General features: G+C 39.6%; 4 protein-coding genes across 15 annotated transcripts in view; 3 read left to right on the forward strand and 1 right to left on the reverse strand.

Annotated features, from left to right (window-relative positions):
- The window catches only part of LOC129727437 (NADH dehydrogenase [ubiquinone] 1 alpha subcomplex subunit 13), a 510,282-nt gene extending 491,804 nt beyond the window's left edge, over positions 1-18,478 (forward strand). For 4 of the 6 annotated variants that reach the window (XM_055685281.1, XM_055685282.1, XM_055685279.1 and 1 more), the window contains exons 2-3: positions 17,829-17,934; positions 18,010-18,478. In XM_055685281.1, the coding sequence (XP_055541256.1) occupies positions 17,838-17,934; positions 18,010-18,368 (456 nt within the window). In that variant the 5' untranslated portion in view covers positions 17,829-17,837 and the 3' untranslated portion in view covers positions 18,369-18,478. Of the gene's footprint in view, positions 1-17,683; positions 17,771-17,828; positions 17,935-18,009 lie in introns of those variants that run through there. The other 2 variants (XM_055685277.1, XM_055685278.1) reach the window with 2 other exon arrangements.
- On the forward strand, positions 47-11,309 carry LOC129727434 (tetraspanin-3-like). 3 transcript variants are annotated; one of them, XM_055685269.1, is made up of 5 exons: positions 47-290; positions 10,359-10,547; positions 10,604-10,774; positions 10,835-10,989; positions 11,059-11,309. In XM_055685269.1, the coding sequence occupies exons 1-5, from the start codon at positions 168-170 to the stop codon at positions 11,183-11,185; spliced, it is 765 nt and encodes a 254-aa protein (XP_055541244.1). In that variant the 5' UTR covers positions 47-167; the 3' UTR covers positions 11,186-11,309. The 3 variants fall into 3 exon arrangements, with proteins under 3 accessions (XP_055541244.1, XP_055541246.1, XP_055541243.1); XM_055685271.1 differs by having other exon boundaries at positions 11,042-11,165; XM_055685268.1 differs by having other exon boundaries at positions 10,835-11,309.
- On the forward strand, positions 11,813-15,156 carry LOC129727431 (CD63 antigen). The gene is made up of 4 exons (XM_055685266.1): positions 11,813-11,954; positions 13,941-14,129; positions 14,191-14,361; positions 14,419-15,156. The coding sequence occupies exons 1-4, from the start codon at positions 11,874-11,876 to the stop codon at positions 14,839-14,841; spliced, it is 864 nt and encodes a 287-aa protein (XP_055541241.1). The 5' UTR covers positions 11,813-11,873; the 3' UTR covers positions 14,842-15,156.
- Positions 18,479-18,551: 73 nt separating the features above from the next.
- LOC129727422 (zinc finger protein 135-like) lies at positions 18,552-24,003 on the reverse strand. 5 transcript variants are annotated; one of them, XM_055685256.1, is made up of 4 exons: positions 23,378-24,003; positions 21,824-22,055; positions 19,958-21,130; positions 18,552-19,811 (listed from the first exon to the last, which is right to left on the reverse strand). In XM_055685256.1, exons 2-4 carry the CDS (start codon positions 22,027-22,029, stop codon positions 18,944-18,946), a joined length of 2,247 nt encoding a protein of 748 aa, XP_055541231.1. In that variant the 5' UTR covers positions 22,030-22,055; positions 23,378-24,003; the 3' UTR covers positions 18,552-18,943. The 5 variants fall into 5 exon arrangements, with proteins under 5 accessions (XP_055541231.1, XP_055541227.1, XP_055541228.1 ...); XM_055685252.1 differs by having other exon boundaries at positions 21,614-22,055; XM_055685253.1 differs by lacking the exon at positions 23,378-24,003 and adding an exon at positions 22,287-23,349 and having other exon boundaries at positions 21,614-22,055.
- Positions 24,004-26,046: the final 2,043 nt, after the last annotated feature.

Below are 26,046 nucleotides of genomic sequence, written 5' to 3' on the forward strand. Positions count from 1 at the left end.
AAACGTTTCTTTCAACAAGGATAAACCTTCAAAGACCAAGCTGCCGTCGATAGAAAGCGACGTTGAACAAAAGAAGATTTTTTGCCATTAATGAGTCAATTATTGAATTGTGCAAGAAAGTGTGTTTATTTTTAGTCTCTTGAAACTCATGGTGCTATCGATGCAAGATGTCTGGTTACGCGGAAAACCCTCAGGGAGCTCCACAGCAACCACCGCTGTCACGTATTATTACCAGAAAATCCTTGTCGATTATTAAATATCTAATTCTGCTGTTAATGGTCATGTGTCTGGTATGTATAATTTCAATGACAGTTGAATTAGGCTGTATATATTGAACATAGTTTTTTGAAAAGCTATCCTTAAAGCTTCTGTCATGCATTAGTATTTTCGAGCTTGTTATAATTTCAAATTATTTAAGAATTCGAGAAAACTAGTGACAAATCAGTCCAGTTTTTTTTTTCAAATTTCACGACAATCAGCAAAATAGTGACGTCAATCGAGGGATTAAGAGGATATACTCTATTTATTTCTTCATTAAGGTGGTTTTCAGCCACAGGCTGGTTCACCACCGTTAGAAGATATAGGCTACGGAACATATTTTAAGCAGCTTGAGGAGTCGCCTGTGTATTGATACGAAATACTGGAAATGTGTAATGCGGACATGAGGAAAGCTACTTACTTACTTACTTACTCATATGGCTGTACATCCTTAGATATAGCCTGTATAACGTAGTTCCGTCAATTCACTTGATCCATGGCTGCCTGCCTCCAATTTCGTGGGCACCCGGTGCTTTGAAGATCGTGCTCCATCTGGATCTCCCATCTCGCTCTTTGCGCCCCTTGTCTTCTTGTTCCTACCGGATTTGAAGTGAGATTTCTAGCTTTATGCCCTCCTCAGCGTATCCTTCCAGCTATAACCACATTCTGAATACTGGGTTCACCGAAGAGGCACGCGAGCTCGTCCCAACAAACAATTTTGTTCATTTACGGCTTAATAAACTAATATTAGGCGGATTTCAGCTGAACAATAGCTTCATAAGCTGCTATTTAACAAAATTGTTTGTTAAGGTGGTTCATTATACGCCTCCAGACTTCGTTCTCCTGCACTCCACCAAAGATGGTTCTTAGACGATTTGCGCGGGGCCTTAGACGTTTCGACAGTAATTTTTTGTGGAGCCCATAATAAGCCCATAATCTCCTAATCTCACGGCTGGTATCATTGTTCTCAGTCAAAATTGAGCCGATTTTATAAGAATTCGTCGACTACCTCAAACTCATCTCCGTCTACCACAAAAGATCAAAACAATGGTCGCAGTGGTCCAAATCTTACAAAAAAACTCATCACCGTCGATTATCACAACACTACCTAGGCGTGCCCTGTCGCGGTCGGCACCACCCGGTGGTATGTACTTCGTTTTAGACGTTTTTATCTTTAATCCAATCTTCTCCGCTTCACATTTTAGTCTGGTGTACTGATTTGCCACCGCCTCAAATGTTTTGCCGACAATGTCCACGTCATCCGCAAAGCAGATTAACTCACTGGATTTAACGAACGTCGTGCCGCACGTCTCTATTCTAACTCGTCTCACAACACATTCTAGCGTAATATTGAACAGCAGGTAGGAAAGACCATCACCTTGTCGAAGTCCGCTGCGGAATCCGAATGGGTCAGATAGACCACCCGTAATCCTCACACAACACTGCACATCCTCCATCGTAGCCTTTAAGCCGGGAAAGCCGTTCTTGTCGAGTATTCTCCACAGCTTTTCACGAATAATCGTGTCATAAACGGCTCCGGGGTCGATGAAGAAATGATGTGTAGGGGCTCTGTATTCGCGGCATTTTTGGAAGACCTGCCGCAGAGTAAAGATCTAGTCCGTTGTGGATCGACCCTCCATGAAGCCAGCTTGGTTACCTCCCACAAATCTGATGGTTGGTAGTGACAGTTGCATGAAAACTATGTGGGATATCACTTTGTAGGAGGCATTCAGGATAGTAATCGCTCGGTAGTTTTCGAAATCTAGCTTGTAGCCTTTCTTATAGATGGGGCAAAAAAACCCCATCGTTCAACTCCACTGGTAGCTGTTCTGTCTCCCAGATCTCGACGATCAGCCGATGCAGTGAGCTGGCCAATTTGTCGGGACCCTTTTTTATAAGTTCCGCTCCGAAGCCGTCCTTTCCAGCATATTCGTTGTTCTTGAGCTACCGGTTCGCATCCTTAACTTCGCTTATTCTTGGGTGTGGCACATCTTCGTCGTTCGCTGCACCGAAAACGTCTCCTCCGCTCTTGTTGTGGTCTCCTGCTTGCACGTTGTTCAGGTGTTCATCGTAGTGATGCTTCCACCTTTCGATCACCTCACGATTATCCGTCAAAACTCCTCCATCCTCATTCCTACACAATTCGGATCGTGATACAAAGTCTCTGCGGGATGCGTTGAGTTTTTGATAGAATTTTCGTGTTTCGTTTCTTCGATGCAGCTGCTCGAGTTCTTCTCATTCCTCCTCTTCCTGGCGTCGCTTTTTTGAAGTAGAATACTTCTCTCAGGAAGTTCGGCTACATAGGGATGTGAAATGAAAATCTAAAACCGAAAAAAGTGAAAAATATGTCCAATTTCAAATGCTAATAAATCGGTTAGTATTCGATGGATTTCCTTCGTTCTTGCAGCAATAGATTGGAAAATCTTCTAAGATTTTTCCCAAAATAAGATAATTGTAATTTTATTATTCACACTATTGTACTATTGAAAATAGTCAAGCCTTGTCAAAACAAAAAGTTCAACCTCTGATTGGTCGTTATATGCTTGCTTCCCAAGCACGGTCGACAGAATCATATACCTTGCAATTGAAAACATGCTATTTGGCCTATATAAGAGCCTGTTTCAGCCGGAGCCGCTCATAATAGTTCTAGACAGCGACAACAGCAGTCGTCCTTCCTTAGCAGCAGCACTAGCCCTGTGGTTGGTCACCACGTCTCAGGAGCAGCGCGGTTTTTCTCAGCGTGTGTCGCCAGACAGCCATTATTCACCCCGTGTTGGGGCAGCATGAAGATTGCCATCAGGAAATCCAATTTTGGAAATCAAAATGCCTTTTTGAAGGCAAATAAACAAGTCATTGAATGTTAATAATTTTTGTCAACGCAAGCAAGTATTCTGTGTTGCATCCTACCAATTTAAATTTGTCGCACCCGTCTAATTTACTGAATGTGAAATAGCTTCCACAGTGCATGTTGTCCGTGTATCTTAATTCCCCCAATGTTAGGGCAGCTCAAAGGTTGTAATTAGCAACCGATTTTGAACAGCAAAATGCTTTTTTAAGGCAAATAAAAAAATAATTGAAGGTTAATAATTTTCTGGCATCAACACAAGCAGACATTTTGTGCGGGATGCAATAAAATTCTGTTGTAGTTGTCTAATTTTTACTTTATTTAGTAAACTTCCCACTGTAGGGGCAGCGCAAACGCTGCGATCAGCATAACCGACATTGAATAATAAACTGCCCTGTTAGAACGCATTCACAAAAGCAGTTAGTTCGACTATGCAGAGCTAATATGAAGACGATTCAATCAATCAGCGTAAACAGAATTTCGTCGTCTCCCAGCTGCCAAGTTGTCACATGATGCAACACGCAACAGCGAGCAAACGAAATCGCTTGATGTTACAAACCACAATAAAATACGGGTTAAAACCGTTGCGTGTGTGAGAGCACCATCGGTGTTTATTTGCTGGATGCACTATCTACTGTCTACTGAACGCAATAATCTGCTTACATGCGACACGGGGACGGGAACATTTTCTTCAACGAAGCTGCGCAACACGACACAAAACATGTTATTTTGTTGCTTCAATGAGAGTGCTATCGGTCCGGTTCGACAAGAAATCATTTTTGTGTATCCGTGCTACGAAACTGAGGAAAAACTTTAGAAACTGAAAAAAGAGGTGGAGCTTATCAAATGATCGCTCTGAACCAGAATGAAGTCACACATATTTTTAAGTTATATCATTCCACCACGTACGTAAAATAATTCATTCCTATTTTCATCCCTATATAAGAGCCTGTTTTAGTCGAAGCCGCTCATAGTAGTTCTGAACAGCGACGACAGCAGTCCTCCCTTAGATAGCGGATAGCGGCCACAACTGTGGCACGGCTGTGGATAAGCGTAGCAGTTTCAGCGGATCTCACCATCGATAGCAGCAGGGCCAGCAGATTCAGGTACAGCGGATACCAATGGCGGCCACAACTGTGGCATGGCTACGGATAGCGTTGCAGTTGCTCAGCAGTTAGGCCAGCGTAAAGCGGCCACAACTGTGGCATGGCTATGCATAGCGTAGCTGTTGCAACGGGTATGCGGGTATGGACGCTGATCATCGATAGTAGCAGGGTCAGCTGATGCAAAGACACTCCCTTCACTAAAATGCTGTTTCAGTGTGGTAGCGGGAAGCATCAGCAGTAGGCTTGCATGAAGTGAATACATCAGCCAGCAACTTTCTCGAAGGCCTCTGCCATAGTAGACGCGAAAAGCGGCGCGAACCGATTCGCTCGGCCGTAGGTTTATGCACAGCTCTACTGATGGCTGTACATTAACCTACAGCCGAGCGAAACGGTTCGCGTCGCTTTTCGCGTCTATTGTGGCAGAGGCCTAATGGGAAAGTTGTATCATTTTGTTCAGAAGAATATTACTGTCGGTAATATTACAGAGATGCGATTGCGTAAATCCGATTTTGAATTGAACAATTGTTCTTTTGAGAACAAATAAAACACTTATTTGAAGAGTTAATAGCTTTTGGTACCAATAGCAGTATAGTGACAGCCTCAGCGGTAGATGCAGATGCAGCCGGTTTTTCCCTGAGGCCGATGTAAAGGTAGATGGGAGCAGCACGGCGAAACAGTTCGGGTTATGCTTAGACGCGCGTCATTTTTCGTTGTTGATATTCCCCACATGAAACGACGCGCTTTCGTATGATAGCGGTGGTATTAGCGGTAGATGCATTTGCCAACACTTCCTCCAGTAAAGCCGTGTCTAGTTTTCAATGTGAAAACACCTTTCTCATTGTGTTGACCGTGCGCCTTAGTCCTCACTATCAATGATAAATTGAACAATTGTCCTTATAAGGACAACAAATGAATTAATGAAGATTTAATTTTGAATTAGAATACTTCTCTCAGGAAGTTCGGCTACATAGGGATGTAAAATGAAAATCTAAAACTGAAAAAAGTGAGAAAAATTTCAAATGCCAATAAATCGGTTAGTTTTCGATGGATTTCCTTCGTTTTTGCAGCAATCGATTAGAAAATCTTCTAAGATTCCTACCAAATGCATGAAATTGCAATTTTATCATTCGAACTATTGTACTATTGAAAACTCTTAAGCCTTGTCAAAACACAAAATTCGACCTCTGGTTAGTCGTTATACCGCGCTTTCCCAAGCACGGTCGGCAGAGTTATGGACCTAGTAAATTGGGAATGCATCATTTGGCCTTATAAGAGCTTCATCAGATAATAAACAAACATTTCATCGAATATTAAATTGAACAACTGAAATTTGAAGAGCACAAATGATTATTTGAAGAGTTAATATTTTCTCGTTTTGTGCTATAATCCAAAATTAATTATCTTCATCTACATGCATACTCTGACTATTATTACGAGTTTGCGTCGCTTAGTGTTCGGCTACGGTCAAGCAGAACGCAAATAACGGCGCGATGCGATTCGGCAAGACGAAATCCGTTGAAATGTATAGCTCTACTTCGCCTTAAAAAGAGCTGTACATTTCACCACGGTAAGGCGAATCGCATCGCGCCGGCATTCGCGTTCTGCATAACCGTAGCCTTTGTTCCTTTCCCGTTTAATGATGTCGTATAAAATGTGCATATTACAATTCGGCAGCACTTAAACTTCTCATTTGCACAAAATTTAAAAATATCCAATGAACTTCATTCAAAATATCAGACAAAAAGAAATTACAATACTGTCAACGTTTATTCACTAGAAAAAATGACTGACACGCAAGCAGCCAGGTTATCTTTCTTGTAAAAGTATTCTACTTCAACCTTGCGGTCGTGGCTTTGCATACAACCTTCTTGTGATTTTTTCCTTGAAGAGTTGGACTCGCTGCCTCCGTTTCAATTCAAATTCTGACGGGTGGCTCTACGCAGCATTGTTGCTCGTGCTGCGTTTTTCTTGTCCAATATCTGCCGGCATTCTCAGTCCAACCACTCGTTACATCGATTCGGTTGCACGTATCCCAGGACATCCTCCGCGACACTACTGATAGCTGTTTTAACGGCATTTAAGCGATCATATTAAGGGGCTTCCTCTTCTGGCAGCGCAGCTCCGAGCGATGACGCGTACTGTTCTGCGACGTCAAATCGCTTCAGTCGCGCGAGATTATACCGTGGCGGGCGACGGTACCGTATGCTTTTTACAACGGATAGTTTTTGGCGTATCCTAACCATCGTTTGGTAGTGGTCTGAATCGATGTTGACACCTCGATGTTCTCTGACGTCGATAATGTCCGAAAAGTATTGACCATCTATCAAAGCGTGGTCGATGTGTGTTTCTTTTCTATTTGGTGATCTCCAGGTGAATCTATGGCGGAGACTGTGCTGGAAGAAGGTGCCATGTTCTTGGAGGTGGCAAAGTCGATTAGTCTGATGCCATTCATTCGTCAGTTGGTGTGCACTGAAACGTACAATCACCGGTCTATACACCTCCTCCTAGCCAACCTGAGCGTTGTAGTTCCCGATGATGATCTCGACATCATGTTTTGGGCAGCGGTCGTATTCACTCTCCATAACTGCGTGTGAAATTCGTCTTTGTCGTCATCGGTACTTCCGAGGTGTGGACTATGCACGTTAATAATACTAATGTTGGAAAAAGGGTCTTTCATCCACAACTTGCACATTTTAGGACTATTCCCGGCTCGTGTGTGCTTCCGTACAACTCTGGTAGATGGTATGACCATCCCAGCACGTACGCCTTTTCCAGCATACATCCTGCAGCGCTACGATGTTGAACTTGCGGGTCTTCAATTTCTCAAAAAGCACGCAGGTACCTCCCAGAAAGTTGAGAGATCGGCAGTTCCATGTTCAAAGTATCCAATCGTTAGTCCGTTTTCGTTGCCTAGCCGATTGTTCAGGTCCGTAACTAACGTTAATTCGTTCGCTGCTGTTGTTTTTCAACGGTGCGGGATTACAAGGCCAGTGAACAACCCCCTATGTCGCAGGGAGACCATTGTAGTGCCATTGTTTAAAGTCCCGAGCACTATCAGGACCTTAGATGAACACTGCGTTACTTAGAATGCTTCCATCGGTGTCGACTCCATGAAACTACCTTCCGGAAAAGGAAGCCCCGCCTTTTGTCAGCATGTGACCAACAGTCGTAGCGGATTGCTTACCCGGTCTTTCCACAACTCTCGGCTTTGCACTTGGCGTTTTTTATTTTACCATTCTAAATTTACTCTTAGCATCATAGGCGTAGCCAGAGGGGGGCAGGGGGCCGTTGCCCCCCCCCCCCTAAGTGTTGACATTGATGCAGAATTTTGTTTTCAATAATTCTAACAGCACAAAACGACATCTTTAGCCCATAGAAACATCTGTGTAAAGTAACAGCCAGATCAAAAATAATTGATTGAAATGCTTGATCCACCAAGGGTATTGCGGCGGCAAAAGTACCGGGCAAATCCGCCTGCATCAACTAGCTTGGCTCAACAGTATTGAAACCGAGCTGTGACAATTCCTCACCTTGATTCTCTTGTAACCTCACTGGAAACATGGTTCGATGAAGATAGTGCACCTGCCTACGCGTTGTCCTTGCTGCATCCCGCTAACGTAATACGCATGTCGTTGGAAGAGTTCATGCGCAAAACCGAAAATTTCGTAATTTTTTATGAAGTTGATAATTTTGTTGGAGAGGTGGAAGTTTTGTATTAACATTGCAGCAGTATGAGAGCAGACCGTGTGAACTTATAAGAGTTGGATCTTATAGACCTGCTAGCTAAAGCCCGTTCTTTCTTCACTGCGACTGAGAAAGCAGTTAAAAATGCACTTGCTCTACCATGAAAACATGCACGATTGAACGCTCGTTCAGCACATTACGTCGATAAAAACCTGGCTGAGGTCAACAATATTTGAACAGCGATTGACTGCTCTCTACTTGCTGAGTGTTCATCGGCAGATGATCGACAACAATCGTGAAAAGACACATGAACCGCTTCCGGAACGTTTGACGTTTGATGCCCGAAGATTTTATTGAGAATCTTGACTGTGTCTTCAATCTTCACGTCCTTGGGAAGCTTTGACAGGATGTAGTTGAGATAGCGGCTGTGAGAATGGGTGTCCAACTTTGCTGGACCGCTATCCGCTGTAAAATTTGGGCCATCTTGTGAATCATATCTTGAATTCCCGGTTGCGGCTGCTGATCAACTCTATCTTCTGCCATGTTCGTGGATTCTTGAGATCCTCGTCGTCAAAATAATATGTCCAAAGGTTTAAACGAAATTAAGAGTTTTTAGTAAAGAACATCTATTTATATTCGAGGTTGGACAAAAAATAATCAAATTTCCCAATCTGATGTCAAGGACAACTTTTCACTGGTTGCCTTGATGTAACAGTCACTAAAAACTAGTATTTATTTCTATTTTTTAAAACACATTTAAGTTGCTTTTTACGCGGGGCATACGTGCCGCGTAAAAAAACGCGTAAATTCCGGAATCCGCGTAAAAAACGCGTAAATTTCGAAATTCGCGTAAAAAACCACGTAAATTCCGGAATCCACGTAAAAAAAGCCGCGTGAAAAAAAAACGCGTAAAAAGCGACCTTAGTGTACCATTTTTTTACTTCTAAAATTTTGAAGAGCTTGCCCCCCCCCCCCCCCTATTTGAAATTCTGGCTACGCCCATGCTTAGCATTGTTGGAGAAACCATGAAATTGTTATCTTATTCAGCTTTAACAGTAGGTTGAACACTACACACTTAAAAAATTTCGCCGAATCTCGGCATTGTTTGTGCCGAGATTTGGACAGACGAGTGCTCGGCAACCATCTCGGCTGAATCTCTTTTGCCGAGAATCTCGGAAAACCAATATTTGACAGATGTCATTTTATGCCGAGAATCGCGGTACACAGTTGACTGTGCTCTCGGCAAATCCAGCCGAGAAGCGGCAAACCAGTCTAACGACCTTTCGGTTATATAAGCTGAATGTTCGGCACAGTAAAGAGCCGTTTTTTCAGTGGAATCCAATCGCAGAAAATAGTTTTGCTGTGAATCAGGTAGTTTTCTTTCAAAAGATAAATTATAAGCTCGATAAGTTTTAGTAAGTAAAGAAATTTATTCATACTAAATCTTGAATACTTATCTTTATCTTGCTCGCCAGTAGGGCATTGAGCTAAACATCTAATCTAAAATTACGTCTAATGCCTATCCCTAAAACAAATAAAATATTGTATTCACACGATTTGAAACTACACTTTTTAAATTCCAGCCACTTCCCCCCAAACTGTACTACATTTTTTTCTGCTACCGGATTGTAAACACTTGTAATTTGCACAAATTTCAGCCAAACTTGTATCCGATTCCTGTTTGCTCACCCGTAACACGCATAAATTTGCACTAAGAAAAATGGCGGCAACTCGTTCATGAGAATGACAGCTGTATTGCCGAAACACGGCAACGAGTAAAATTTGTGCCGAGATACCAGTAATGTTTTTGCTGACCTCGGCATCAACAATGTTTAACGATAAATTCGGCAAAAAATAGAGACGAGATTCGTCAAGCTTAGTTTTTTGGACGAAGTCTCGGCAAAATGATCTGACAACTGTCGGCAACCGGCATTTTTTTGCTGAAATACTGGTTGAATCCAAAGTTGCCGAGTGAACTCGGATGTTTTTTTGCCGAGCTCGAGATCCAGTTTTAAGTGTGTACAAGCAACATTTCACAATGCAGAATCGAGGTATACTAACTATAGGGTGTTTGCGCAAAAGTAAATAAATTAGCGAGTGTTATAGTTTATTGTCAATTTATGGAAAATCGGAACTGTCAGATTATTATTATTAGACGCCCAGAAGAGTCAAATTTTTGCTAACTGCTGCGTTTTTTAACAGCATGTTCACGCATTAAAAAAGTAAGCTGTATAAAGATGCGATTTCACTAGAACCAAACTTTTGCTAAAAGAAAATTCAGTTATTTAAAATTAAAAACTGACCTACTAATTTAAACACTCACTATAAAAACCAGAGATTCGGATCAGAAATTAAAAAAGCACGTTTAATTTTTCAGTTTGTGAGCACACATTTGAACCTGACATGGATAAATCATTCAACTAAAAATGGAGTAAAAGTCTAGCTAATATAAATTATTTTCGTAGATTCTGGAGATAATCGCAATTGTTCTCGGTGCCAGCACAGGCAATGTTTTTGCGGAATTTCAACTATTTTTGGATAACCAATTCCACGCGTTGGCAACATTTATTGTTGTTCTTGGAATCTTCATGTTGCTTGTTGTGCTGTGCGGATGTATTGGAATAATGCTGGAAAATATGTCCGCTGTCGGGATAGTAAGTATATCAATTTGGAACTTTGGTAATTTCTAACTATTGCCACCATGTTTCAGTTCATCGTTGTTTATTCTATGATGATCGTGCTAGAAATCATCATAGTAATTTCCACCTACTCGCTAATTCGGAACACATACCGCTTGTTGGAAGTGCGTATGAAGAGTGTATTTCTGGATTTTTACCGCGATCGAAATTCACACCGCTCGGTTAACCATATGCAACAAAGGGTATTATAGTTTTGTCATACGTTTGCTTGCCATTCATAAATTTGTGTTTTATCAACTCAGCTACAATGCTGCGGACTTGAGAATTACTCTGATTGGTACAACTGGCCACATCATGATGACTCCCAGAGCACGGTTCCAATGTCCTGCTTCGCCTCACCTCAGTTTGAAGTCCCGTTCGAAGTGGGCTGTTTAAACCGCATGAATGAACTCATTGGGTATCTGCTCAATGTCTTAGCCTCCGGCACAATAGTTGCTATCATTTTTCAGGTGATATGTGTTGTTAGTGCGGTCGTTTTCACGATCCAACTTCGCAACTATCGGAAACACGAAGCAATCCGTGTTGCCGCCAGTGCTAATACACCACCCATATTTCGGTTGGATCCCATCCCAGAAGAAAAAACTCCTATTTAAGGTTTTGGTTACAATAAATGCGATTTTTTCGAGAAAGAAAAATTATTACAGTTGGTCTTTTTTATGCCGTCTCATCATTTACACACAAAACTGTTCCATTCTTTTCAGCGAAGCAAAGTCAAAGTGTGGCATTTATGAGACTAGAAGCTACCAGGAATAGTTCTTAATCAAACAAAGAAAGAGAATAAACTTTCATTGCCATGGATACCGAAAATCCCAAACAGTTCTATATTACGGTAAGGTCAAGGTAAAAGTTTTAGTAATCTGTAGGTACTGTTCTCATTGCATAGACGTTGAGTTGGTAGTGCGAAACTTATTTATTGCGATTTAAACTGTGTTGTTTCAATGTTGAAATTGTATCACTGCGTATAGTTTTAGATACATTTACGTAGGCAATGTTAGACTCATTATAGTCTGAAAAAGGGATTGAGCGTACGTACTCATACCACTTACCGTTTTTGTTATCAAATAATACCTGCACTAATGTGGCAATGCTGATAAGATATTGCAAAACTGTGTAAAACTCTTTATTCTAGTGCTTGGACATTTAACGTTTTACTGTCGCAGGGACAGCTGCTAGATTGTGAATGGTTGATGAAGTCAGCCAAAATCGCGAATGTGAAATAATAAATCATATAATTAAAGTAGCTAAATAGTACACGGAGTGCACAGCAACTGTTCTGGGAAAATGGCAACTGAACGAAACGATCTAAACATGGGAATGCGGTGTGTAAAATATATGATCTTTGTGATTAACTTCATGTTTCTGGTAAGTATAAGTGAATGAAAAATATTTATGAAATGTTCATGAATAGCATGCATCATATGCCAACGTTTTTTGTGAATTAGAGCTCACCGATCAACAACAAGTACTACATTGTGCTACCTTATCTTATCACAAAAATGTTTGCTCTCAACGAGTATGAGTACAAATGAATGGATAGCGAGATATCAATTTCAAAATGAATGTGTAGTCGAAAGATTAGTATTAATCATAGCCATGTTCAAACATTTTCAGTTCTAAATAAAATAAATAAAATCTAAAATCTAAATAAAAGTAATTGGTTAATATACTTTGTAGATGGTTTTTGCGATGTTTTAGCTAAATTTAACTTATTACATGAAATATTAGTCAAGTAACAAATTGGCTTACATTCCAAATCGAATTACTCAAACAATTCGTTGTTCAATGAATTGGGTTGTTTAGCTATATCTGTTTTTTATATCATCTGAAAGATCTGTATTTTCTAAGTAAAAAGTGATTTTGAAAAAAAATCTATCGTCCTTCGCTTTTTGAATCACGATTTAAAACTGCTCAAAATCTGCTCGAAATCGCTACAATGACAGTTTGCTCATAAACCAACTGTCATTGTAGCGATTTAAAGCGAACTTTTATTCTTCATTTAAAAATCGAAGTATAATGATATAAAGTTTTACAAAATCACGCTTTGCTCAGACAATTACACTCTTTCAGATGATATATAAAAATCGGAATTCCGTGAATAGCTAAACAACCCAATTGTAATTTTTTTAAAAACAAACTGATTTCATGTAAACTCAATTGGCAACTAGAATACCTCGTGTCCGCAGATCCAATAAAACTGAAGGATGAAGTGTCTCCATTAGCCAACAATAATAAATCGACAGATTAGGAATCATCAGTCATTTTGATTATAACTAGCCAATATGCTTCTTAATGTTTGATGTTTTTCCAAAAGGATTTAGAGGTATATGAAGCTTAACATTAGTTATCAAATGAAATGTGGATTCCGGAATTAACACGTTTTTTACACGCGTATGTTAGAATTCCTATGAGTTTTTACGCAAACTACTCGTTTTTTAAAACGACTTCTCGAGAAAATTTCGCGCGGTGTATTTACAATGATTTTATTTTTGAATCGTTTATTTTATTAGAATTTCGAGTCAATTTCTCGAATATTCATTGCTTGTTCTGACTGATTTTTTCCTGGATTCGAAGAAGGAATTTATTTTTTTGCCGACAGGGATAGGTGTGAATTAACTTTGCTCTTCAGTTATGAAAAACTTTTCACAAATTCAAATCTAAAGATTCTAAAACATATCAAGCCTACTAATATTTGATACAGTTTTTACGTTACATTTCATCAAGTAAGAAATAATAATTGCTCACAATGTGTATAAGTGCTGGATAGCAATTCCCTTTCCCCGAAAATCGTACAAGCACTACTCCGACTACATTTCAACGCAACTGTGGGCACCGCTAACTAAAAATTTGGAAAAATATATTTAGAATATAACGAAAAGTTAAACGTTGACTTTGCAAAACTTATTTTGCACAGGTTAGTTAGAACTTAACCCTGAAGAGATAATCATATTTTGGTGTGCGTAAAAGGATAACCATGCATCAAATTGACTCCTGACTTTTATGTAATTGAAAATGCATATTTTACTTCATAAATTATCAATGAATGGTTATTACGGTATTAACACACCGATAAATGACAAAAAACCATAATTTGGGTTTCAATATTTTTTTTATTGATTAAGAAAAAACGAGAAAAAATCGATGCACTGTCAAAAATGAGCAATATTGCTGAAAGCGAGAGCCGAGGAGTCAAATTGACGCAGACTATCTATCCAGGGTTAATTTTTTCGAATTTATACAGATTTTTTATACAAAAAGTAAACTCATTTAAAAACGTACTTCTTGAAAGACGCATTTAATACTATAATGAAAAAAGTAAGACATGTGCTTCGCCTTACTAACTTTTTCCAGCTCACGGCGATCTTGATGGTAACGGTCGGAACGGCTATCGGAACCATTTTTGGAGATTTTGAGTACTTCATCGATTCACACTTTTTCTCGCCGGCTCATTTGTTGGTGGCGATTGGATCCATTATGATAGTTGTTTCCATATTTGGCTGCATCGGAGCCGTCAAGGAGAGTACCGCAATGATAAATATCGTAAGTTCTGATCTCTTTCATTCCATACTGCTGCTGGTTTAACGGCAAGTGATGATTTCAGTATGGCGTCCTGTTGGCTTTGGTTTTTATACTGGAAGTTGCGGCAGCAATTTCCGCTTTCGTACTCCGAGGTCAAGTCGAAGAAATGGTTCGCCGGACAATCAACGAATCTATGGCCAGTTATAGTACCAAACCGTATGTCGAACAATCGGTTGATTTAATGCAACGAGTAGTAAGTATTTTATATGTTTTAAAATATCTTGAAATTAAATTAAGTTTCATGATCTAGCTTGAATGTTGCGGTGTGGAAAGCTACAACGACTGGGCGTTCTTCATGCCGCAACCAACTAATCCAGATGACATCGAACTACCGCAATCGTGCTGTCTACCATCCACATTGCAAGAAAAGTGTGTACCTTTTGAAGACGGTTGTTACTCTCGACTTGGATGGGTCATTTCGCAAAGTGCAGCATTGATTGCTACCGGTGCAACAACAGTAGCTTTCGTGCAAATTCTTGGCAGCATATGTGCGTTTATGTTAGCCCGGACAATTCGACGCACAAAATCATTACGTGCCGCTCGTCGCTGGCAGCTACAGCAGAGTTTGGGAATCATGACTAAATTGCACGATCCTCCCTACACACAGATGGAAAAATCGGAGAAAAACACGGACTCGGAAATGTATCTTCCAAATAGTCCAAGTGTTAACTGATTTTATGAAAGTATGACACATAATAACAACACTGATTTCACTTCGTATTATCAAACTGCTCGCATGTCTAATCTATAGGAAGGTAATTTGGAAAACAATGAAACAAGAATAGTTATCAAAAGGATGTGCAGTTTTTTGACCTTCTATTTCAAGTACTAATAACTTTACTCTACATGTATTCTTGTAAGTGGGCTGTATGTAACATGATTATGTTATGAAATAAAGCTGCAGTATTATACATGCTAAACAATAATCATGATTTATACGTGAAAGTTGTAGAGGTTATATAAAACAGTTTTTTCGTCTCTTTTGTTTTTTACTGTATTTTTTTTATTCCTTACATCTATTGTCAATTTCAATAAAAAATCACTTACTGTTCAAAATAATCTACATAAAACTGTTTCAGTTTCACTCATTTTTTCGTCCTATACGTGAGCATTCGTAAACTGCCAAAATACGACTCCATACTGTCATCTCGTCATTCAAAACCGAATTGTTTCTCACGTGTGCATATATCGAAATATGCCTTGTGTTCTTGTTCATCGTCGTACTCAAAATTTGCTCGAAAAGATCGATTCGACAGAAAAAATTTTCATTACGACTGTCGATGTTTGTAATTCAACATTCAACAAAGGAAAGGAAAGATTAAAAGATAAACGATTGCACTAGTTCCCATAGGTTTTACCTTAGAGCTCAAATTTGAGAAAAAAAGATAGATTATAACCTTTTAACTATTCCTGTGAATTTTGGTGTCCCTAGTAAATATAATTTTTTCAGTGACCTCGATGAGTTTTCCCTTAAGCCAACGTAAAAGCGACGAACCTGACGAACAATTACTCTGCGACCTTTGGACGCACTTCAATCCAAACTATGGGCACCAAAATTCACAGGAATGGTTGAAAAGCTATAATCTTTAAGGGCAAGTAAAAACTATTTTGATCTTCATGACAATATTTTTTTCGTTTTTGTCGACAAGTCGACATTCGCTCTAACGGAAATAAATCTTTTTCTTCACACACATTGAACTGCCCGTATGCGAATATGTATTAGGAAATATTACCAAAATGGTTGCTATCGCATTCACCCTTGAAGAAATTCCTATCCACTGTACTCAAAGAATAAACAAACTGACAGTTGAAGCACTATAACTCCGTCAGAGCGAATTGTTGAGATAACAGCTTCATAGTAAAATTTTACCGTGGAGGTTTAACTTTTCCGTTCGCATTTTTTCATGGTATTTCCGTAGAAATCATGAAATTGTTGTCTAGACTAGATTGAGATAATCGGTTGAGAACCACAATCTTATTTTGTCTGAAATGGTATAAACTATCATGACGGTGTTTTTCGCATATAGAAGTAAAAATGTTTGTATAGGGGTCAATGTACTTCTGTGAAAATGTTACATGTTTTTGGAAATTGTCTACCAGTTCATTTGAAATCAAAAAGTCTACTCGAAGCTCGAATAGTTTGAACTTCCTAAGGTAAAAGCTTACAGTTATCTTTACATATTTTGGAAAATATTGCGCAAATCTGAAGAGATCGGACTCAAATGTGCACAAAATAAAGAGATAGAAGTTTACACACGGACTTCAATTTTGTTTTACAGACAAATCTACACATCTGGTATCCCTGTCTGGTGTAAAACGCGGTATGCAGTTGAAAAGAAATTTCCTTTCCTATCTCAATCTCATGTAAAATTCAGGCACTGAATCAGGCAATGAAATTTTTTCGTATGAACGGTAGCAGCTGAAAAGGATATCAGGAATCGGTGACAATCATGTTCATTTGGTGTGAACACTGTAGTGAATGCAGAAAAATGAGCAGTTAATTGTTATCTCATTTGATCGGCTCTCAGTCCCAAGAGCTCGGTTTCACTTCATTGCTCCTTTTTTCTCTTGCAAGTCAAAACATCTTGGGACTGAAAGACGATCAGATGAGCAAACAATCAACTACCATATTCATTCTGCACCACTACTAGTTTTTCTGTACCAAAGAAGTGACATTTCGCTTCACAGCAGTATTCACACCAAGAGAAATCTAGTGTCACTTTCAGTTTCTGATATCTTTTCAGCTGCGTACCGGTCATAAGAAAAAAAGTTCATTGCCTGATTCAGTGCCTGAATTTTACATAGGATTGAGATAGGAAAAGAAATTTCTTTTCAACTGCATATGTGAATATGCTATTTTATGTTTGCTGTGGTGAAGCAAACATAAAATAGAATTTTCTTAGGGAACGCAACAAGTATTTCCTCTCAGGTATTTCCGAGTTTTGTGCTTTTAAAAATTCGAAGTGGTGACTCGAAGTCGGCTATTTTTGGATTCAATGAGGTTTCATCTTATTCATTGAAAGTGTACATTGTACTGAAAACAAATGTTGAGTTCTTGTTTTTTTTTTCATCTCAAACGACATTTATTCTAGAATAAGTCTACCGACAAAATGGGATGTTTTCTCTATTTCACTTGTTTTAGGGCAAACCAACCAAAAAGTGGGTACCAGAAACGCTGGTACCAGAATCAATGAGTGGTAGATGGAAAATGTATGGAGTTTGACAGCCACAAGAGCCCCTTGGTTCAAAATTCATTCCAACCGGTTCGACAAGTCGATACCAGAAGAGAACGGTTCTTTCTTGACGTATCTTTTTGGTTGCCAGACACCTAGATCTTTTACTTATTGTTGCGAATTCCCCGAATTCCCAATGAGTGTTCTATAAAACCGTTAAAGCTAGTGAAAAAAACATACCGAAAAAACATCTAGCGAATTCATATAGAATTTAATAAACTTTAACTAATTGGCCTTATATCTAATTGTGTAGAATTTTCCATATTTGCATACCAGGTTTGGCATTATCGCGCATTTTTTTTAATCTGGCAACACTTTCCGATTTAATCTTCATCCTGTTGTCTTATTCTGCTGGACTCGGAAAAAAAGGTTTGTAAGACGGTGCTGCGCTTTAAAATATTGTTAATAATTTTAATTTGGTTTGTTCAGGTACAATATGGCTACTCCACCAGCCAAGCTACAGGAAATGCCACCGAAAGGTGGCTATCAGAGCATTCCGTTCGCTCGTGTGCCAGCAAAAAAATACTTCAAAGGTAAACTGTGAGCAAGCTGTGTTATGTCACCATTTGTTTTGATAGCTAACCGATTGATTTTTCCGATAATTTCAGGATGGCAGCTGATTGCCGCATATGCGGGCTTCACTACCGTCGGATTATCTGCATATTATCTAAACTGCAAAGAAAATCTGCGTAACGAAGTCGAGATGCGTTCAGCACGAAACGTGATTTACGCCCTGCTGCTTGCCGAGAGAGACCGAGAATACTTGAAGCAGATACGAAGAAACCGTGACGAGGAGACTGAGCTTATGAAAAATGTTAAGGGCTGGGAGGTCGGTACCTGGTATGGCGAACCGGTCTTCAAGACTCTACCTAAGGATAAATTTATCGACCCAACCTTCCAGGAGTTTTACGTTCACACGGAATACAAAGAAATGGCCAAGCGTAAGAACGTCAAACTGCTCAGTTGAATTAATTACACAACCTCTGCGACAAATGAAATGCAGATTTGGGGTACTGCTCTGATTGCTTAGTAATCAATTGCATTGAATAAACACGTTTTCATTTAGTCATGTAATAATCGTGGGCTTTGTTTGAAAATGGTTTCTTCAATAGCTAGGCATAAGTTAAAAAACTCAGTTAAATTTTCTTATATTTAGTTTTTTCGATGCTTTGTTTCTAATGAATGGTTGCAACAACCTTTTTATTAATTTAATCGCGGGCACAGTTTTATATTCATATTTCACACACCTAAGTATTTCGATTGATGATTACTTACTATCATTGATGGAAATTGGAACACATTGAAAATTATTGGCGACCTTTTGTACAACATGAATACAATATACACTAGTTTGCCTTTGTGAACTGCGAGCTGCTTTTTGCAAAATTTAACACATATTCGTCTTATCAAAAATTACGCATATATCCATAAAGCGAGAATATAGAAGAAAAATCGAAAATATTCTTTTGAAACATCATGAACAAACAAAACTATATAATGCATTTCTCTGGATATTTGTAACAGTTATTCGGTGGTTTTTCGTTATTCCGTCTCAGTGCTCGCATTTGAATTGTCTTGTTCTAACAAACGTTTTAAATTTGGCGAAGCCGCAGTTGCAGTCCTAGTTGACTTTCTGGCAGGCGGTAGAACTAATTCCTCCAACTCGTTGGACCGTGTATTACTTCTCAGTGGACGTTTGCGTAGCTCTGCCCGGAGTGCTGGTAGCGATTCCGCAGCTTCCGAGGCGGAACTGACAACTTCGGACTGGCTGGAATCTGCTCGTTCTTTCTTTATGAGTACTTGCTCACTTGAGCTCACCTCATGCTCTTCATTGTCCTGCAACAAGTTTTTAGGATCTGAAAGTTCTCCCCGTAAACGAGCGAGGACGTTGGGTACTTCCGATCGATATTTAGAGAGACCGCGAGTTATTTCCAATACTAATTCTCGGCGACGCTGTAAAACAGCTTCAGCTTTCTGTCTATAGGAGGCTACATTTTTCATAAAGTCTGGATGAAACTTTTCGATGTGTTTCATGTAATGCAACACGTTAACCTGGTGTTCGCCGCATTCTGCACACTTGATACGGCTGTAGGAGTGCGACGATAAGTGGCCATTGAGGGAGCTAGACCGAGTGAATGTTTTGTAGCAAACGATGCATGTAAACGGTTGCACCGCCGTGTGGATTCGAAGGTGAGTTGCCAAAGTGATACCGAGTGTAAACTTTTTGCCACATTCCTTGCACTTGTGGCGTTTTTCGGAATAGTGCATAGCACGAATGTGTTGCCGCAGACCGAAATGTTCGTTGAATACTTTGGCACAAAACGAGCATGTATAAGGGCCGGAGCTGAGAGGCAACGGTCTGAAGACTGCAGAATTGTTATTGACTGCAGTTACTGGTGGACGACGGAGGCTATTGGAGAAAAAGAACAGAATGAAATTCATGAGTCATCAGTTATTGTCTGTTAGCTCTGCAACATTCAATTTCTAGAAGACAATATTCAATAGTAAAACTATTGAATAGTAAGGTACAATCGATAACCCTACGAAGCTACAAACCTTTCTTCCAGCACCGGCATTCTCCGTAGAGTAGGCATCGGTTGCATTTGTTTTTCTTCACACTGCTGTTGCTGGCGTTCCATTGCGTCCAACTGTTCAAGAAAGCTGTGATCTACAGTAGCTACAGCACTAATTACGAAGCCACCGTCGTTTGAAATCTCAGAGTTTACACCATCTACGGGTGTGACACTGATGGGTGGGTTTATAGCGCCTTCATTGCTAGTGTTCAACAGTTGCGTTAAAATAGGATTATCGGAAACGGTGGAATTGACTTCGTCATCCCCCAACGCACTTTGCGCTTCTTCTTTTATAGAAATCGGCACGGACTCCACTTCGGGTGACATCACTGTGGCTGCTGAAGAAGACGGCGTGAGAGATCGTGCGTCCGTCTGCAAGGCTTCCAACAACAACGGGTTACCGTGAGTCGCACTGGAGACCGGAGAATGAGCTGCATCTATATGTTTCTTCAGTGTTAATTCTTTCTCGAACACTTTGTCGCATTGATCACATTTGAGACTTTTTTTGGAGAAAATGTTTTTTTGTTTTAAATGGATTTTCATGTGGTAATATAATTGATGCTTCTGGAAGTTTTCGTTGCATTCAACACATTTATAGGGATATTGAGTGTCGTTACTTGCAATAAATGGCTGATTGGCATTTAACACCGTGTTAGTGTTTGAGACATCAGATGTAGGACTAACTTTTCTGGTTGCCACTAATGTACTAGGGATGGCCCGAATACCGGCCTGCGATTGCCGAGTGGTATTTTTTCGCTGATTTATGTGGAACATGCTGATATGGGTTCGGAATAGACTAAGCACCGAATGAACTGAGTTGCAGTGACGGCATTCAAACGGTGCTTCTGGAGTATGGGTTTCCTCGTGAATGAGCAGCAAGTCTCTATCGAAGAATGGTTCCTCGCAAACGCAGCAATGGACCGGCTGCTTTGGCTGACCCTGCGCTTTCGGGTCGAGCCAGGAAGTAGGAGATTGAGAGATCATTGTAGCGCTGGAACTATCTGCTGACGATTGTCGACGTAGTTTATCAAACTGTTCAGGATTACTTTTGGGGTCGACCCCATGCGTTCGTCGATAGTGCGATTGCAAGTTACAGGATTGAGCGGAAGTAAAATCGCAAATTTCGCACACATATGGCCGCTCTCCGGTGTGGGTTCTAGATAAGCAAAAAAAAACACTATAGAAACTGGGAAATGATGAATTACATTCATATAATATAAATTTCTTCTCCTGCTACCAATGTGTAAAGTTTGTTATTACAAAGAATTTATCCAGAATGGTTAATTGCATACAATAAGAAGGCAGACTAATTTAAAGCTGTTTTACAAGTGTTCAGAAATTGTTACTATTTATAAACACTTAAACTCTCAAGACAAGGATCAAGACTCGTTTCCTTTGATAAAATGCACAAACGGCACAAAATTTTACACTGAATGAGAAGCATAAGTTTTGTTTAACCTTCACATCATCATATTTCGTGTATCCGGTACGAGAATTTTAACCAAAGAATTTTGTCCTGCTTTGGTTTGTACCTTGAACATATGACAAAAACCAGACCAGTTGAAGAAAAGTAGCGCGGAACAAATTAAATCTTATAAAATACTCCAACCTAACCGCCGCTAGTAGTAAGTGACCTCACCTAAGATGAACCTTCAAGCTGGAAGACTCAATAAACGCCTTATTGCACACTTTGCAAACAAAAGGCTTCTCCCCGCTATGAATCCTTCGGTGGCGCATGAGATGGCCCGAATTGGACATTCTTCTTTTACAAACTTTACACTCGTACAGTTTCCCCTTATTACTATCATCGGTACCGTCACTAATCACTAAAAAAGTATCTTCCACTAACTTTTGCTTCGCCGAGCTGTCGAGCTCAATCTGATGCATCTGCAATACTTCCTCGTTATCAAAATCATCATCCTCATCGTAATCGTCGTCATCGTCGATGGCATCAACTTCACCCTCTTGATTGTAATTCTCTCCAATAGAAAAGTAGAAATCCGGCTCAACCTTGATCTGTTCAACACTGGCCAGCTTACTGCCGGTTGATTCCATTTTTTTTTTGCTGTTTCACAACACACCTACGATAAAGAAAAATAAGCAAAACGAACGATATTAGGCACACATTGTGAAATGTAAACAGAAATAATCATATTTCCCAGAGACCCTACACCGCTGGCTGTTCGACTAACTGAATAGGTGGACCCGTAGCGAGACGACCTCCGCGGTAGACGAATTGAGCAAATAAATGTAGTCACTTTTGCTTTGGCTTGTTTTACTTTTTTTACTTTGCCGCTTTGACATCAACCTACTTTTTGTGCTTTTTGTTTGCTGTTTCACTGCATGTTGATCATTCCAATTAATATCTGGGCCAAATCGCAACGAATCGACGAAAGAGCACCCGACAAATATAGGGCAAAAGTGCCTTAATAAGTACAGAGCAGTATGAACTGCACTGCGACCTAACGAGCGGCGGCGATTCGTGCGAGCGATGATGTGATTTAAGTGTTGGGCATTTAGCTAGCAAGAGAAATATAATCCGAGAGGAGTGCGGTTTTGTATATCTTGGCAGTTTTAATAAATCTGCGAGAAACGTCGGCTACGTACACGTGTTGTTTGCTCGGGATCTCACTTATCCCTCACATGTACATTTTTTAAGGTATTCAGGTATTTAAACAAACTTGATGTTTTCTCACTCTCACAGTAAAATGTTTTAGAGGATTTAACATATAAGATAATGAAATACCAATTACGCTGTTATCGTATTGTTTAATCATAATTTTTCTAGCACAACTTGGAAAAATCGTGTGCACAGGTAGGTATGTTTGTGTTCTAATCGTATAGACACTTTGATAATAAACTAAATATTAAATACACCACAAACAATCATGTGTGACACTAAATAGAGAAAGATTGCTAAAATTTATTCACCAACAATACAGTTCATAAGTGCAGCACAAACTAGATATATCTACTTTAACTTAAAACTTTATTTAAAATACAACGACATCTGCAAGCAATAAAATATACTCAATTTAGATTCAAACTAGTTTCTCTCCACAACATTGCACATTCGTAAATTTATTCGTTGTTCGTGCTCTAGATTGTGTGGGCAATCCAAAAGCATTGTTTTAAAAAAAGTGCAGTCGCAACCTCGTTCGGCAAGAGGTCAATGCTGCAACAGTACAATCACTAACTCCTCCCGCTGTCACCTCAACTCAATACCCTAGACACCACAAGACGTCAACTTTCACCCCAATTTTTGTCTCTTCATGTACACAAGGTTTCAAACACGCGAGTCGAATCTCCAGTGCTGGCTATGGGTGCAACTCCGCATGAAACCAAGCCAACTCTCATCAGCCAGTGGGGCAGCTGCTCGAGCTGATTTCGAGAGCACTTTTACCTTGTCCTCTTTTTTGTTGATTGGGTCGCGCGTCTCAGTGCTGCTCGTCCGCCGTCGCTACCAATGGGGCTGTTGCTGGTAGTGATGATGATATTACAACGCACTGCCAATGATTCCCCTCGCACAGAACTAGATTCTACTTTTCGGTCCACCTACTTATTCTGCGTTGAACAACGCACACTCTCATGCACACGGGTATTGATCTATATCGATCAGCAAATTCGGTCACCAACTCTGCCTAGCACTAACTAGTATCTGTGTACACTATAAGTCACAGATAGTCACTGAAATGGACTTCCTACAACAGTAGGATAACTCCGGCTGCTAGCCTTCAACACAACACACGGCAATTAGAAAATCCTTGAAAGGGAGGCTGCTTCGCTTGCGAAGTAGGGCACCTTAAATTCTGTTCACACGCGGTGTGGTCAGGCTATTTGATGCCCTAGAAATGCACGCACCACAGACGAAGCGCCCGTGATGGCTGTATACTAAACGAATAATGAAATCAAAACGAAACCACCGACATAAACGAAAATACGTCCACTCCACAGGCAAGCCAAAATATCTTTTTCGCTGATGACGACTGTCGACTTTCTGCGAGCAACAGCGGCAGCAAATGCAACTTCTTCAACAGCCTGCAACATAAAACATATCGAAAAAACACAACACTAACCAGGGGCTCGCGAATGTGTAAGGCGATTATTTCTTCGTAACGCGGATTTGGATTACAATTGTAGAGCAACATGTCAAAAGGATCTGTCTGCTTTGATCGATTTTTTGATCGATCGGTTTCTTTCAACCACGGCTTAATAAACACGTTTCATGATATGGCCTTCACACCATTTGATAGCGGAGAATCTAATCTAGCTTTTAAATAAAAACCACGTTGGGAATAGTTACTTTAGCTGAACTATTAAACAAATGAAAAGTCAATCAAGAAAATCGATGAAAGTAGATAGACCCTTTTGACATGTTGCTCTAGAAAATTTGTCGGATAAAATTTCATACATTTATATTTTATTTAGAATTAGATTAATTCATGAGGAATTCTCAATGCAAATATTTAGAAAAATTTCACGAATTTCCGCCATAAAAAGAATTCAATTCGTTCAATTTGTATAACGTATTCATGAAGTGAAATAAAAATTTCTATTAAACCAAACTCAAACGAAAGCCAAAAAAGAACTTTGGTGCTACACTGAATTGTAAGTTTTGAATTATTTGAATAAGGCCGATACAAATTTTATTTTCATTTTATGTTAACCCCCCCCCTCTTCAAAGTTCAAGCCGTTTCGTTAATATTATTTGTTTCTCGACAGCGTATATATTTAATTCAGCAACAAACAAGTCTAGTGCCAGTGTAAGTATCGTCAAAAGGCAAACCAAATAACTAATAACGATTCAGTTGCAATTGCAAGTTACAAACGTTGTAGCTTGCATACAATTTTTTTTAAGATATTCCGTTTTTCCTTCCCTCTCTGCTAACTTCCATGATATTGTACATAAAAAGAAATCAAAATTTGTATCAGTTAGTAGTATGTATAATAAAATCCTGGTTACAGCTGTTGGTACCAAGACTTCACATTTTCGAAGCATAAATTTCATTTTTATTAGATTCTTCTCGACTACTTTCGTCGAATCACAATGAACATTTTCGCTGTCAAAAAGGTTTGTTTACAAATGCGCAAATCAAATGGGTTTGAAATGAAAAAAAGCAAAGCCTTGGTACTACATTCCGTATCGGAATTAGACCTTCTGTTTTACTATACACAGACTTCGCAGCTCACTGTTAAGTGTACAGGACAATTGCGGAGCTAGCGCTACGATCCTACTGACACTAACAGTCTCTCTCGAGCCGGGACTCGAACATACGACGACTGGCTTGTTGGGCCAGCATCGTACCTCGAGATCAGCTGGGAGACGAAATGAAACTGATATAAAATGGTGACTGCGAGATTTACGCAAATTCTGACCCTTTCTGTTTTGTGTGTCAAGTGAAATCAGCACCGCATCACCTCATTTGATGATAGGTTTTTAATGCGTACGCAATGTTAAATAGATAGGAATCAATCACATTATACATGGAGTGGGAGAGCATGTGGCTACTGATCGATTTGTACCACAAGCCGCTGTCGGAACCAATATTTCGGAAATTTTGTTGTTGTTGTTTTATTGTTGATCACTGGTGCCCTGTAGCTACCCATTGGTTTGAAACTGGTATTGGTGTTGATTGAAGCTCTTCTACGGAAAGAATTAAATAAAAGGTTACGAGCAAAAAATATATAATTTTCCCAATAATTTTTTATTTTTAAACATATTTACGCTACACAATTAAAACCAGAAGCTTGTTTTGAGAGATCTACGTCACAACCCAAGAGCACATGTTGTTTGCCAAATATTGATTGCAATTGTTAATAGCATTTCAGATAATTTCGAGCAATTTCGTTACGCATATTACTTTGATGTTCTAGATGATATAACGAAAAATACGTCACCTGCTAGTCCCTTGGCAATTTTAGATGCGGATGCGGATGTCTTTAATACCCCTAGAATCGTTTTTTAATGATATTCGGGTTATTCGCGTTGAAGAAGATTTTGAAGGCTGTTCGCACCTACGCATAGTGGTTCGCCCATAGCACATTTGTTCAACTGAAGAACCGAAAATGAGA

This window comes from Wyeomyia smithii, chromosome 3, assembly GCF_029784165.1.
Source record: "Wyeomyia smithii strain HCP4-BCI-WySm-NY-G18 chromosome 3, ASM2978416v1, whole genome shotgun sequence".
Lineage (NCBI taxonomy): Eukaryota > Metazoa > Arthropoda > Insecta > Diptera > Culicidae > Wyeomyia > Wyeomyia smithii.